At 25.9% G+C, this 16524-nt stretch overlaps 1 protein-coding gene and 1 long non-coding RNA gene across 3 annotated transcripts; one reads left to right on the top strand and one right to left on the bottom strand.

Moving 5' to 3' along the window:
• Positions 1-308: 308 nt before the first annotated feature.
• Positions 309-6822, bottom strand: LOC107167891 (uncharacterized). The gene is made up of 5 exons (XR_001506183.2): positions 6531-6822; positions 5645-5738; positions 2095-2181; positions 1832-2029; positions 309-864 (listed from the first exon to the last, which is right to left on the bottom strand). It is a non-coding gene; the product is annotated as an uncharacterized LOC107167891 (long non-coding RNA).
• Positions 6823-6874: 52 nt separating this feature from the next.
• On the top strand, positions 6875-15862 carry ThrRS (threonine--tRNA ligase). Of its 2 annotated transcripts, none has more exons than XM_015517103.2 (16): positions 6875-7007; positions 8771-8863; positions 9351-9440; positions 10280-10434; positions 10510-10759; positions 11263-11376; positions 11881-12024; positions 13160-13306; positions 13381-13575; positions 13828-13898; positions 14268-14430; positions 14489-14626; positions 14759-14937; positions 15025-15199; positions 15268-15382; positions 15449-15862. In XM_015517103.2, the coding sequence occupies exons 2-16, from the start codon at positions 8777-8779 to the stop codon at positions 15595-15597; spliced, it is 2172 nt and encodes a 723-aa protein (XP_015372589.2). In that variant the 5' UTR covers positions 6875-7007; positions 8771-8776; the 3' UTR covers positions 15598-15862. The 2 variants fall into 2 exon arrangements, with proteins under 2 accessions (XP_015372589.2, XP_089080652.1); XM_089224526.1 differs by lacking the exon at positions 6875-7007 and adding an exon at positions 7121-7140.
• Positions 15863-16524: the final 662 nt, after the last annotated feature.

Genomic DNA, 16524 nt, shown 5'->3' with positions numbered 1-16524 from the left:
TCTCAATACTCTATAGATCAGATATTTTCTTTACCTTGTTCTTCATACAGTTATATAAGGTATATAGGTATATATTTTATCTACTACTAACTTTATTTCTTTTTTTTGTAATAATCAGTATTGTGATGAGGTGAGGGTTATAAGTGTCAACAAAATATGTGTACGCCTGGTGACAATACACCTTAACACGACACTGCTTAAATGAATTAATATTATGGGTTATATTAAATTATAATATCATTAACCAAAACTATAAATAAAATCATATGCATAGTTAATGTTTTTAAGTACAATATATTAGTGTAATATGACTAATATGAGTAGGGTCAGAATATGTTGATTATAATAATGTAAATAACGTATATAAATAAAATAAAATAAAATAACGTCTGTTGATGATCTTAAAACAATTTAAAATGTAAATATGACATCAAAATGACCTTAAAAATTACAAATGATGGTCAAAAGTTAATGAATTTTTTTTACTAAGTGTATTATAAAATATAAATAATATAATTTATTAAATTGTTCAAAATTATTCCATTGTACTGTTAGAGCATATTTGATGATGTCAAAACTCAAAATTGAATGAACAGCGATTATCTTATAAATATTTTTATTTAGAAAAAATTCTCTACATGTCCACTGATGTGATTGTGAAAAATTTTAAATGAGGTAAATCCTAACTGAAATCTTCAGAAAAGCACTTACTTAAAGCTTAACTTCTAAAATTAATAGGGAATTATTAAAAATGTCAAAAAATTAGATGTAAAAAAAAGTCAGAAAAGGCAGAAAAATGTAAAAAAAATTAGTTGTTAAGATTTGTATGCTGTTGAAACACATTTTCAGCAAAGAAAACATCACCTGAAAAAAAAATGGGAATTTATCAACTTGCAAGCTCTAATAATTATGAGCTATAATTGTTACTGAAATGTATTAATATACATATACATATTGTGAAAATGTATAAAATGTATGATGAATGTAAACATTGAGTTAAAATAATGTTTTTTTTTCAAGTTACAAAATAAATGTGACACAAAAAGTACATACTCATGTATAATATATCTAATTTGGTATTTTAATTTACAATCTTATAATTTTATCTCTTCATTAGTCATACAAATTAATAAAACTAATTACCAGAAAAATGTTTAAAAAATATCCCAATAATATACAATAATCTATAAAGCTAAATATCTTACCCTACTATCCGGCACCCCGTATTACTATGCATATGAGCAAACAAATATTTTTTTTTTAGTGCATTTTTTGATATTATAACATTTTTTTAAAGCATTAACTCATATTTTTTAGAACATGTTTCTTATTTTTTTTAGCAATAAAGTCCGTTACATAATTATTATTATATGTACAAGAATGTTCATTTTTTTGTTTATAAAAAATATATAAGGGTCGCCTAGGAATGCGCCTATCCCCTAGCCAAGAATAATGTAATGACATGATATAACATAACACATCATTATAACAAATAAACTAAAATATAACAAACTTATAAATAATGGTCAGTCTGTTGCAAATAGAAATCAGAGATCTCTAGTAAAACCATTGTCACAGACAAAAAAAGACAATCTATTTTGCACAATAACAAATTAAGAAAATCATAATGTACCTATAATTCCAGAGCCGTGCCGTTAAGATTTGGCGCCCAGGGAAAAATTAAAAATATTCACCCTCTTAAAGCTTGAAATATTATAAAAACAAATTTTAGCACCTTTTTAAAACCATGCGCCCGGTGCGTATACCACCTAGGGCTCCCCACGGCATGGATTTGTATACTTCCACTATACTATATAGTATATACTATTACCTTCCACTTCCCTGTCAATACAACAGTGTCTTCCTTAAGATAGTGCATGAGCACCATTCATCTCAGTAACAACCTCCCAATACCGAATCCTGCGAGCAACAACTGGATCCCTTATGACAAGCAATAATCAATAAATGTCCATTATTTAAATTTGTGTATTTTGAAGTATTACATCATCTTAAACTGCTACAGTATAACCTAAAGACAGATGAGAGTGAGATAAGGCATTTAATACACAATTTTAGATTGTTTGTAGGCATTACATTGTATGCATATTTGACATAAAATTATAATGTATAGTGTAATTGATCAAATTCTTGAATACACCATCTTGAGAATCCACCAAATACCTGGAAGAAGGTAATAACATGATTTTAATATTTAAATATGATATTATTCTCCTGCACTTATAAATTTAAACAAGGTTTTGACTTTAACTTCAAATTTTAATATACCTATTGACAGAACTACAGGAGTCGTTTTTTATACTTACTGTTTTACAGTAATACATTATCACCAATGTAACTATTAATATTATAGTTAAATAATAATTAGAAAAACATTTCTATATTTAATAATATACAACTATTATAAAAATAAGTTCAATATGTGAGAATCTTCTTTAAGAACAAAATTATTGCAAATAATTTCATTTAAGAATCTGTATTATGTTTGTATTTTAATTTATTTACTGTACAGGAATATAATAAGTATACGGTCAAATCAATTTGATTGAGACCCATCAAGCGGTGATCTACTTGTTCCCATTATCTAACTGTACCAATTAACCAAATAATTATACATATAATAGGTAATAATTCATTCATTTGGGAATGCCATTAACATCCTCTGGTTGTTCCCTTTATGTGGTGTCCCAATTAAGCAGATTTGTTATAAATAATAATACTGTTATAAAATTTGTTCCTGCCTAAATAACTTTAGATATTTCCAGGTTATCTCGACTAATTTTGTTTAGTTAAGATCATTACTTATGTTTATTTTAGTGATTTTAATTTATTATTAAAAAATAAAAGTAGTCCTAATTGAGAAAGAGCTTGTTAGATTGCTCGTAATCAAGACAATTTTTCATGAGCAACATGAGTGGCTATACAAATATAAAATACTATATAATAAAGAAAATAAAGAATTTCATAGATATTTATTATCTTTAAATTGTATACATATTATATTATTATGTAGAGAGTGCATCAGGACATTCAAACTTTAAGCAACATAATTATTTATCTCAGAAATAAATTAAGAAAGGAGCCATGGACGTTTGTTATCTCCGTCTTAAAAATGTACAACATGACAAATTTTGCGTTTTCAATAATACGTTTTTATAATTTCTATAATTAGAGTGAATTTACCTCTTATACAATTTAAAGGCAAGAATAATATTTAGAGCATCTCGGAGGATTTTATTGATATTATTATTTTTAAGTAAGTTATGATCGCTTTTAAATTGTTTTTTTTTTTTTTTTGTACATTTTAAAACAAACATAATTTACTTAAAAATAATAATATCAATAATATCTTTTGAGATGTCCTAAATAGTATTCTTGCCTTTAAATTGTATAATAAGTAAATTCACTCTAATTATAGAAATAATAGAGTAGAACGTATAATTGTAAACGTTATATTAGTTATATTTTATGTTTGTAAAACGGAGAAAACAAATATTTGTGTGGTGTCCATTTAAGTTTAAAAAGCGTAATCACTATAGTTTAATCATGACAAAATATATATTTTGTCAAGAGTGTTATGGTCTCACCGGGTTAATCTGTTGACACCAGGTATCTTGAGTTTATCAAATCGGAAGTCTCTCGAAAAGGAAGATGAGATGTGATAATAAACTGATAGGTTTAATTATATAAGACAAAATATTTATTGAAGACAAAATTTACTACACACTATCTTTAACGGACGCAGACAAACATTGACTGACTCGCCCGTACGGGACAGTCTTATATTGTACGTCGAATGTCGAGACAGTGTTAACCCCCAGGGTTAAATGAAAGCTCATTGTCCAACCCTAAACAATCTTGGGCAAGGGACTTTCATGAGCTGACTCTGTCTGGTTTTCTAGTGTCATTGATTTGGTTACTGTGTTTTCTATTTGTTTTAAAGGTTTATTAAATGTTTTCTTAATTTCTAAAACAAATTTTAATACTAATAGACTCATACTGATAACTGTTATTACTATAATTATATAAAAGTAATGTATTGACATTTGTAATTTATTGTCTGAGATTTCTTCATTGATTTTTGTACTTAGTTCACTCAAAGATTTAGAGGTTCCAATTAATTGAATTAAATTATTTTTTACTTTGTTTGAATTTTTCATTGATAACAGATTTTCTGATGTGGTTTTTTGTATGTTTAATTGAAATTCTAAAATTACGGAATCACTTAATTTGGGAATAATATCTTTATATATTTTCGATACAATTTTCCGTTTTGGAATCAAAATAGTGCCGTCATCAGTATTAGCCTCACAATTTATGTCTAATCTAAGTATTCCACTACTATTTACTCTTATTTCTATTTATTCTGACATGTTTTTACATTTTATAATAATATTTTCTAAATTAGTCACAAATAACCAAGATTTAGTTCCTTCTAATCTATGCCAAATGTTAGCATTAAATTATACATATTTTACAATGCACGAATCAGGTATAACATCTGGTCTTCTAAAAACCGATATTTCACAAGATCCATTTGCATGGAAAATTTGTTGTTCATGTGCACATATTAATTGATTAATTGTTTTTTTACATTTTGATATTTGTAATGTACTTATTTCTACGTAATACAATCGTGATTTATCTACTGCTATATAATCTGCATTTGGAATTATGACAGTATATGTATTATTTTGTAATTGTATAGGTAATGGTATTGTTTTATATATTATGAATTCATAGTTATCTACAATTAGTATCTCTATGATAAAGATTAATATTTCATCTAAGTAAACTACACCAATTGATGCTAGTCCTAGTAGTTCTGCTAACCCTGGTCTATCTAAATCAATTGGGATTGTTGCTCCTACTGGTAGTTGCAATTCAATTTCTTTTAGTTGTACTTTCAGAGTAGAAGAATCTAATAGGCTAGAATGGATTGATCCGTGAATAGCGGCGTTTACCACGCTTTCTAGGCTTTTTGTTTCAAACGAATATTGTATAAGAATAAGATTGAGTAAGGCAATCTGTTCTTCTAAAGCAACTTTAAAGTTTAGGATTCCTACTGCTACTTTTTCTGCTACAATCTCATCAATCAAGTAATTATATTTTTTGGTTAAACTTTCTTGATTTTCTGCTAACTCTATAAGGGAAGAATTTACATTAGATAACATAGATTTGTGTCTGCGAATCTAATATTTGAGTTGTTTTGAGTTTTGATTCTTTGAAATCTCTAACTTTATCATAAAAATAACTTGCATCTCTATCATCACAAATGCCAAATAAGACATTTACAACTCTTCCTATTAAATTATTGCCCCCCTTCTTGAACGGTATTTATCAGTTGTCGGACGACTAATAACTTTAATTATTTGTTCTTTATTGTTTTTTATTTCTGTTGAAAATTGAGTTACTTGATATTGATATTAATTACATATATGTTTTAAGTCCTGAATTTCTAATTGTTTTCCTAATGTACATGCCGTTTCAAATTTATTTATAATATCTTTTATTTTCTTGAAATTATCATTATAGTTTGTTATATTCAAACATAGACCTATTAACCTGTTAATAGGTCTATGTATTCAAATAGGTAAGTAAATTCCAATGAGTGTTAGATACTTACACTTGTTAAAGCTTGATAATAAATTCCTACCGGATGTTGAATATTTTTAACTTCATACTGTGTAAGACCTTTTGGTATGAGTGATAAAAATTGTCTGAAACAAACATTATAATGGTATTATTTTTTGTTTGATATTTATATAGATATACTAGTTGAATTATTTATGATGTGTAGAAATTAATTGAATAGAGAAATAATTGTTTTGAAATCTGTTAAGAATTATATATTTTCAATTCATTTTTGTGGACTTTTATTTCTTTCTGTCCATTTTTAATCGAAACATTTTCGTTATCATGTGACATGTATATTTGTTATGGCGAAGGGACCTAGCCATTTTGGGTTGAATTTCCCTTTATGGGTATGGTCCTTTAATAGAACCATGTCTCCTATTTTAACTATAATTTCGTGTATTTTCTTATCATATTGTTCTTTAGTCTTCTGTTTTTTGTCTATAATATAATTTCTTGCTAATTTAAACGATTCTTGCATCTTTTGACGATTGAATACATTGTTGCTTGTTGGTTAATTTGAATTGTGACGGAGAGTGTTCCAGTGATGTCCTGTATATGCTCTGCGACAGAATTGTTGTTGATCAGTTCGTTTTTGTTGATGTCGCGACTACTTAGTGTCTCTTATGGTGTAATGCAAGTGAGCCATAGAAGAGAGTACGATGTCCTCCCTGAATTATTCGAGCGCCTCCAAGTGTGCTTCAATAATGCTGAGACAGTGGATTTCGTCGAGCGTGTAAACAGAAGATTTCCCACCCGACTATTCTGCTGACTCGCTGATACACGACTGTATGACGTGTATATGAACGTTTTACGTATTAAAACGTAAAACGTATAAGACTTTTAAAACCTATAAAACGTATAAATTGTGTTATTACCACCTGAGGGACGACTGTGTATTGGGGGATGCTGTATTAAACAGCTAGCACTCGTTGTCTCCAGATAATAAGGCTTCCTTTTGTTAATATTCCGAAGGTACCGCTGCCTCCAGTTGTTCATAACAAGAGTTTTAATGTTAATCTTACAGTTCAATATTCCAAATTCCAATATTTTGCTTTTCGATGGAGGTAGATGCAGATTGCAGACGGTTTCGTATCGATAACAAAATATTTTGACATGATAGTATTTATCTTGGTGTTTTTGTTTTTTAATTTCAGAATGAAGTTCTCACCGTTTTGAACGCAGCATCGACCAATTCAAAAAGATACTTTTCGTTTCTATTATCTGTTCAAACCTCCACATTAGTGATAATAATAACGATCACGTTAAAACATGATAAGCAATACGTAAACGATTCGTGAAAGCGTCGTGGTCATCAAATAACGAATACCTCGTTTTCAGTTCTTCTTGTTCTGGTAAGTTTTTTTTTATTTTATTTAAATGTTAAGTATTTTCGTAATCACACATTTATAAATTTAATTTAAAATTACCTTGAGCACGCAACTATTGTGATGTGTGATTAGATTGTATTTCAATGTATATAACGAAGTAGGTATTGAGACAAATAGGTTATTTGTTTCATGATTGACAATTTCATAATACTTAAAAACTAACTCTTTCGAAATTCTTGAATCGCTTAAGGTTTTTACTTGGCAAACAGCTTAAATTAAATGGTTGACATCAATATAACAAAATAGTATGACATATGCTTCTATTTGAACTTATTGTGTATGTTGTATGATATAATTGCTACGCAAACGTTACATTAAATGCTGACCCATTTTGTTTTTCTATATTCATTGAATGAATCAAGTTTACTCATAAAATGTTGTTCAATTGTGTACAATTGAAGATAATGTACATTCCGAAAAGAGTAGAAATTTATCATAATACATTAAATTGCATTATGACTATGCCACAATATAATATAATGTCGAACATTCAGTGACTAAAAACCAACAATTAAATAACCATTTATTATAACATATTAAGATTCTATTAATCTTGAAATTTTTTTTAAATTCTCAGTTTATTTTTCATTTTTCACTAAAAACAGTATAAATGTAAGACATTGACTGCCTTGTGACTGCTGCTTATCATATTATATATATTATCGACACGCCAAGCGTATTTGTCCATGTCTATTAAAGTCTGTGGATACTATTGTATTATTATACTTAAAAAAAAAACATTTAAAAATATGTCTATTTCAACTTAAAAATAAATTGTAATGATTCCCACTTCACAACTGCGCTTATTACTACATTGTTGTAGCTACATGGAAAAGTTAATAATATAACATAATATATTTATTTATGGTTGTCGTTAATCATTTGGCATGGTATTAATGATCAACTATTGGCACCTCGATCACATAGCAGTCAATGTCTTAAAATGTAATATAGAAAAAGTAATTACGCTTTCATCCTTATAATATTTATGGAAATAATAGTCTGCTACCTTATTTTTAAAAGAAAATTGTAATCTCACATTTAAAATGGATGTATCATATATACAGTAAAATTATTAGGTATAACAGTTTGTCAAAGTTTTATTGTGTATTATATATATATAAATAATCTTTATTTAGATATTTTTGATTGTAAAACAATAATTTTTAATTAATTTATCTGAATAACTTTAGAGAACATTATATGTTGTCTCACTTTTTTCTGTCGATCTGCCGTCTTATTCTTTTGCCATTTACTTTATGATATTACAATTACAGATCAATGAAATTATTCATGAATCTATTCAATTAAAATAAGTTTGTTGTATTTTACAGTTTTATATATTAGATGAAAATAATTATATAGAATGTCCATATCTACTTAGGTATTTTCAAATTAAAAAAAATTAAAACTTATACATAGACTGGAATTTATTTTCATTCTCACAAAGTACTGATTTAAGTAAGTAGATAGGTACTTTGTATTAATTGTCAAATAACTACTCAATCAATGCATGACTGATTAAATTTGATATAATTCATTATTAATTTAAAAAAGTTCTTGTAACAATGGTCGTGTTTTAATACTAATTTATATAATATACTTTTATATCAACATTATCAGATTTACTTACGTTTTTTGTATCTCTTTAAAATAAATGCTATTTTATTTGTTATACTTATTATAATTATTTAAATCTTGTTATTGATTTTGTAATTATTTTACAGAAATTAATGCGTTTGAAACTGTTATTTGACTTTCATCAAACAATAATTTCTGGAACACAATCTGTTCGTGGACTAAGATTACCCAAATACCAAGTAAGAAAACTTTAAAATAATTAAAATGTTTTCATAAAAAGCTATATAATTTGTAACGATACATCCTTAATTTAGTGCCCATAAATAATATAAGAGATCATAATATAGATATTTGTGATAATCAGTAATACTATGGTTTTAATTATTATGTTCTTACTATAATGTGCAATTTATCTTAGTAAAAATATTATGAATGAATTATTTATGAAAAGCTGTTTATAAAATTAAGCAACTAAAATCATTCATGAAACTTAAATAAATTTAAATTTATTCTGAAATGCTCATTAATATAGGTATGATTACATTGTGTAAACTTGGTTCCAATATGGCAATTTTTAATAAATCGAAACGTCTAAAACTTTTTTTCAATTTTGTATATTCTTTCTTTTATTGTTTAGGTACTTTTAAAAAACTTGTTTTAATTCTATAATTTTAATATGATTGTATCTATCAATAACTATATCTAATTTTATTTATATTTTTCTAGAAACCGAGTAAGAAAAAAATGGCATTGAAGGAAAAGGAAGGAAAGCAGTCGCAAGTTTCAGAGTTGAAACCTTGGCCATCCTACATTGAGGTTAGAATAGTCAATTACATATTTATGTCTGTTCACTTTATTTTACTGATTTTGATTAATAAGACTTAATTTTTTTATATTAAATATTATAATAAATTATAATTATCTTGGGTACTAAATATTTTAAAAGTGAACTGTTTCTAATTCACAAAGGACAAATTTATGAACTTTAGTCTATACGGTATATACATATTTGGGAAAATAACTCATTAAAATATATTTTATAATAAATTAATGATATTTGTAAGATAATGTTTAAATTATACATAACTACATTAACAATTTGACGACATACTAACATGATTAAAATAAAATTTCAAATAAAAATACTTATTAGTAGTATATAACTTTTTTCTGTTAATATACTACATATTATTTTTACCTAAATGTATGGTATCATAGAAATATTGAAATTTCAAATATTAGATAAGATTAAAACTGCTGAAGTGATGATATAAGATTGTCTAATGGCGAGACAAAGATAAACAGGTTTCCATCAAAAAATTTAATTCTATTGTCAAATATTCTAGGATAATATGTGAGAAAATATTTATTTTTTTCAAACTTAAATATGTATTACATGATATATATTATAAACTGTATATATTATTAATGTAGTGTTTAGAAAACACTCATAAATTCAAATAATATGTTTTCATAATTACAACTTAACATCTAAAACTACATAACTGTAGAAATTATATTATCGAAAATGCACTTATAAATAGCGAAATGCTTTTTTTTTAATAAACATAAATACAAAAAACAATTTATTATAAAACTTTTACTTTATATTATTAAATAATTTATAAATATTTATTATTCATATTTTATTTTAGAATCGTTTGAAGCTTTGGGATAAACTTAAGGAAAAACATAACAATGAACTTGCCAATAAAATTCTGGAACCTATAACTATAACTTTTCCCGATGGAAAAACCACTAGCGCTAAGGCTTGGCAATCTACGCCATATGATGTAGCAAAAGGCATCAGGTTTGGAATTGGAACTAATTTTTTTTTTTATTATGGGCTTTGAACATATAATACAAGTTTTAAATATATATACAGTCAAGGACTTGCGGATAATACAGTAATTGCCAAGGTTAATGGCGAACTTTGGGATTTGGATAGACCATTTGAAAAAGATTCAACGTTGCAGTTACTCAAAATTGATGACGAAGAGGCTCAAAAAGTATTTTGGCATTCATCCGCTCATATGCTAGGAGAAGCAATGGAAAGAATATATGGTGGATGTTTGTGTTATGGTCCACCAATTGAAGGAGGATTTTACTATGATATGTTTATTGAAAACAAAGGAGTAATTATTTATCATTATTAATGATCAATATAATATGTATTTAGTTTTATGTACACAGTACACCTTTAAGCTTACGATTGAATATTGATTAACCCTAGACTCTAGATTCTAGAGCACACACTTTATGATCTAAATAACCTGGCTTTAAGAAATTTGTTCATTATATTTTCAAGAATTCTGAATATTTAAATAACCTAACCTAAGTATTAAACAAAATTACACACGTTTCCCAACTGTATACGATCTGATTTCATTAATATTAAAGTGTTCAAATTTCATTACCTATTAAAAATACAGAATAACTCGATATATGTTATTTTTTAATTGTGTTTCCTAATAATTGCTTGCCAATTAAACAATATTGATCGTAATAATAATTATTAATCAATAAATATAGTTTAATTGAAATATTTCAATACATTGTCAATGTGCGTGTATTCTCATAATTATTTTTGTAATGTAAGATTAATATTTTTTTATTATAAATTACATATGATTATTAGGTATCGAACTTTGATTTTCCTGTTATGGAAAATCTTGTCAAGCAAATTGTTAAAGAAAAACAACCATTTGAACGACTTGAAGTTAGTAAAGAAGATCTGCTCGAAATGTTTAAGGTAATATTCAAAATATGATTATTATAAAATATGATATATTGATTTTTAAACTTCACAATAATTTTTTTTTAAAACAAACAGTTAATTTCAATTAACTTTTAAAAAAGAAAATAAAACACCTAAATCTCAGTAAATTTTCCTAGTTTTTCTTACAATGATTTTTATATTTGTTCATTAAAACTTCAATAATGAATTCATTTCTAAAATAATGAATTGTATATTTTTTATAAATGTATACTTGTTTAGTTAAAAAAAATATATCATACTTTTTATTATTAAAATTTTTTAAAATAAATAAAGCACTAAAATGTTTATAAATATATTATAAATTGAATTTATTAATAAATGGATTATTATATTATGCATATTATAATAAAATATATATAATTCTTGAAATTAAAATTATTATCATTCAGCTTGACTAATATAAAATTAAATTAAATAATTACCTACCTTTAATTTAAAAAAATACAGTTTTACTTATTTTATTGTTTTGTTATTTAGTACAATGAATTTAAAGTGAGAATCCTTAATGAAAAAGTTACAACACCAACAACTACTATTTACCGATGTGGGCCATTAATTGATTTATGCAGAGGACCACATATTCGTCATACTGGCAAAGTCAAAGCTTTTAAAATTATCAAAGTAAATATGATTTTTTTTTAAAATTATTATAATACTAGCAATACTTCTATGCTAATTGAAAAAAAGCATAACAACTTCAATCAATATGATTATATGCTGTGCAACAGCAACAATAAATAAATCCTTATCTTGAAGTTAAATTACCCATTACAAAAACCATAGAAAATAAGATTTTTTAAGTATGATTTGTCTAAATGTTTCCTTACAACAATTTAAACATTATTTAGATTAATAAAAAAAAAAATTTTTATTTCTAAACTCGAATACAAAGTCGAATAATAATAAAATATAAAACCAACATGTCATATCTTCAAAATTATATATATATATAAAAAAAAAAAACAATTTTAGTTGAAAGCGGTTTACCTATGTTGTGTTTGGGTCTGAGAGAAAACCAACATTGTAGTATTGACATCTTACGCTGATACAAAATATTAGTCAAAACTTTTGGTTGTATTTCTAATTTTACATCTAGAATTAATTTAACACTTTTCATTCCCACCTGTTTGAGTTTTTTTAAATTGCTAAAAACCAAAATAAAACAATCAGCATACTTTTTAATGACTTTTATATAATAAACTCTTAATTTAATATTTTGTAATCAGATCAACATAGTTTTTATGTATATTGTATGTCACTATGTTTTTGGAAATTTAATTAATATCCCATAATTACTAATTTTAATCATTATCATTTAACTTATGAAAATTAACTGAAGTTTATATCATGTTCCTTTTTCTCTAATGTATAAATGTAATCTAATATATGGTAACTCTATTATGTTTCATAATATATACCGAGGTTTTGCTTAGTATTTTGATTTACCATGCTTTTGTTCACAAAACAAAATATAATCAACTTAATATATATCGTTCTCGACACGCTAAAATTATTCATTCATTTCAAGCTAAACTCTTAAAAATCACTTGGTCACGTTTTGTATGACGACGATATTTTTTTATATTTTAAATTGCATTTTGAGATGTCTTTTAAGAAAAAAAATACGCTATTTTTAATAATCGGTTTAAACTTTAAACCCATTCTATGGAGACAAAAGTTTCGATGTTTATTAAAAATGGAGTTTCTCTGTTTTCGCTTAGATATTTTTCATTTGCCTGATATACTTTTATTGCAGAATTCTGCTACTTACTGGGAAGGAAATGCTACAGCTGAAACATTACAACGTGTCTACGGTATTTCATTTTCGGACAATAAACAAATGAAAGAATGGGAAAAATTTCAAGAAGAAGCTGCTAGAAGAGACCATCGTAAAATTGGAAGAGTGTGTTCTTCTTATTATTATTATTAAATTAAGTGAATAGAAATTAATTGTGTTTATAATTATATATATACTAGGAACAAGAACTATTTTTCTTCCACGAATTAAGTCCAGGATCTTGTTTCTTCCAACCAAAAGGTGCACATATTTATAATACTTTAATTGAGTTCATTAAAAGTGAATACAGAAAACGTGGATTCCAAGAAGTAGTATCGCCGAATATTTACAATATTAAGTTGTGGCAAACATCTGGTCACTGGGCACATTATTCAGTAAGTTAACATAGTTTGTTGTTTAGCCTTTTTTTGAGTGAGATGAGAGCATCATTCACTTTTATTTGTCTTACTCTTATAAATTATGTCAAAGATAAGTAAAAATCATTAAATTTTTAAGTTCGAAAAATGTTTTATTTGCATCCAAAAAACTTTCTACTTGAATTGAAAACTTAATCATACATTTAACATATCTCATATTTTGTTTACTATATAATTGTGAATGTTAATTCAATATAATTTTATTTCCAGGAAAATATGTTTTCGTTTGATGTTGAGAAAGAAACATATGCTCTGAAACCAATGAATTGTCCTGGGCATTGGTAAGTACATAAATACAGCGGTTCTCAAACTTTTTTCCGCGGTGCCCATTTTTGGACCAATTATAGCCACTGTGTCATGCTGTGAATACCATAGAATACAGGATTGAGAAATACTCATTAATAATGAATTATTGGAAAAACAATTCTATACATTTTAAATAATATTATGAGCCTTAGACTGCGGTGCCCTTTGAATGTGCTCGCTGTATACAGTTTGGGAATCGCTGCATTACTTAATACATTTATATTTAACCATTTATTTTTATTAATTTTTAACTCATTAATTCAATAATAAGTTCAGTTTATTTGTGGTAATAAAGAACGAAAAATAGTCTGTTAAAATGTAAAATATTATACTATTTTTTACAGTTTAATGTTTGATCACCGTAATAGATCATGGAGAGAACTACCTCTTAGAATGGCAGACTTTGGTGTACTTCATCGTAATGAGTTATCGGGTGCTTTAACTGGATTAACACGTGTTCGGCGTTTTCAACAAGATGATGCTCATATATTTTGTACTACTGAACAGGTTAGACGAATCAAATTAAACAAATTATTCAGATATATCAATTTATTATTTAATTTAGATTGGTCAAGAAATGATGAATTCATTAGACTTTTTACGTCATGTATATACTGTATTTGGATTTACATTCCATCTTCGTTTATCAACAAGACCTGACAAATATTTAGGCGATTTGGAAATGTGGGAAAGTGCTGAAAAGGTAAAATTTTTATATTTTATCTGTACAAAGTAGATTTAATCTTTTTTAATATAATGTATTGAGTAATTTTTTTAGAGACATAAACTATTTTATTATAACATGTTTCTAATTTTTTTTAACACATTTTAATAGCAATTAGCTGATAGCTTAAATTCATTTGGTGAGCCATGGACATTAAACCCAGGAGATGGTGCTTTTTACGGACCAAAAATTGATATAACCATTTCGGATGCTTTAAAACGCCATCATCAGTGTGCTACCATACAACTTGATTTCCAGCTTCCAATTCGATTTAATTTAAACTTTATCAGGTATTTAATTTAAAATCATATCTAAATATTTGCAAATTCCAAAAATATATTCAATAATTATTTTACAATCCTTAAATTTTGTTATAGTGAATCAGGAGAAAAGAAACGTCCAGTAATTATACATCGTGCTATATTTGGTTCAGTAGAAAGAATGATAGCTATTTTAACTGAATCATTTGCTGGAAAATGGCCATTATGGTTGTCACCTAGACAAGCTATTGTAATACCTGTTGGTCCTCAGTTTGACGAATATTCAGAAAAAGTAAGTTTTATTTTTTTCCTGGCTTTACATTTTATTATATTTACATAATTTAAATATCTTTTCGATAGGTTAAAAAAGAAATATACGAGGCTGGATTTATGTGTGATGTAGATGTTGATCATGGTGATACATTAAACAAAAAAATTCGAAATGCACAATTGGCACAGTATAACTTTATTCTCGGTTTGTATTTTATTCAATTAACATCTTAGTAATTTCAAATAATTTTTTTAATTATTAATATTTCAGTTGTTGGAGACAAAGAAAGGACTGCAAACACTGTAAATGTTCGCACAAGAGACAACAATGTTCATGGTGAATTCAGTATTGAAGAGACAATTCAAAGACTACAAAAATTAAAAATATCAAAAACTAATAACAGCGAAGTTGAATTTTAATTAAGATTAATTTATAAATCAATGCAAAAGCAATTATTTAGAAAATAGTATTCATAAATTATTCGTTAAATTTATCCGTTTCATTAATATTTTATCACCAAATTTTTAATTGATAAGTTGCATTTATTCTATTTATAATATGATAATTTATCTTTTAAAAATTGAGTTTCCTTAACCTATAGTCTAGTTTTAACTAAATATTATTATAAGAAAAACTTAGTAAATTGTGGACAAACATTTTTTAAATATATTTCTTTTCACCAAATGTTCAATGTATAACTTCTTTACCGTTTTACCTTTCTACTAAGAGAAAAACGAATCACTGGAAAATTATGAACATTACTATATAATATAGTTATGCTAGATTTGAGAGAGCTTAAATTATTTTTTATTAACACTCACTCCAAATTTGTATGAATACATACTTAATTTTTGCAGACAATTGCAATTCATTACATTTAAATAGTCTCTCTTTGTTTGATAGATAAGTCTATGCTTTTAATATTTAATCCAAACATTCCAAAGTTTTAGCCTATTATACTTTATACTCATTTATTATTTAAAATTTCCATCTGATTTTTTGGATAACGAACACAACTCATAGTTTTCTGCTAAATATGCAGTTAAAATAAAGATATATTAGGACCTCAGAGGTAGTTAATAGTTATTAATAACTATATACATAACTCTAAAAAGACATTTTTATAGTATTATTAATATTCTTTCTATGACAATTTACATTAATTTAACTTAATCTACTATTAAATCATGATTGATCCGGTCTTTCTACATTTTTTAATCTGTTGTTTGGACTTTGACTATGACCACCTTTTGTGTTTTATAAATAAACCCTTTTTTGATATTATTTACTGGTATTAAATTTATTAATATTATATAAATATACAAGGTTAAAATAATAAAATAAAA

The sequence above is a fragment of the Diuraphis noxia genome, unplaced genomic scaffold (genome assembly GCF_037042655.1).
Source record: "Diuraphis noxia isolate RWA-SAM2 unplaced genomic scaffold, SU_Dnox_SAM2 contig0001, whole genome shotgun sequence".
NCBI lineage: Eukaryota > Metazoa > Arthropoda > Insecta > Hemiptera > Aphididae > Diuraphis > Diuraphis noxia.
The sequence above is the reverse complement of the archived record's forward strand: the minus strand, read 5'-3'. Positions and strand labels throughout refer to the sequence as shown.

What these genes read in the sequence shown, in the direction of transcription:
- ThrRS (XM_015517103.2), top strand. Translation starts at nt 8,777, where the DNA reads ATGCGTTTGAAACTGTTATTTGACTTTCATCAAACAATAATTTCTGGA. An exon ending in TAAGATTACCCAAATACCAA is followed by an intron (nt 8,864 to 9,350) that starts GTAAGAAAACTT and finishes ATATTTTTCTAG; the next exon opens with AAACCGAGTAAGAAAAAAAT. An exon ending in TGTGGGAAAGTGCTGAAAAG is followed by an intron (nt 14,627 to 14,758) that starts GTAAAATTTTTA and finishes ACATTTTAATAG; the next exon opens with CAATTAGCTGATAGCTTAAA.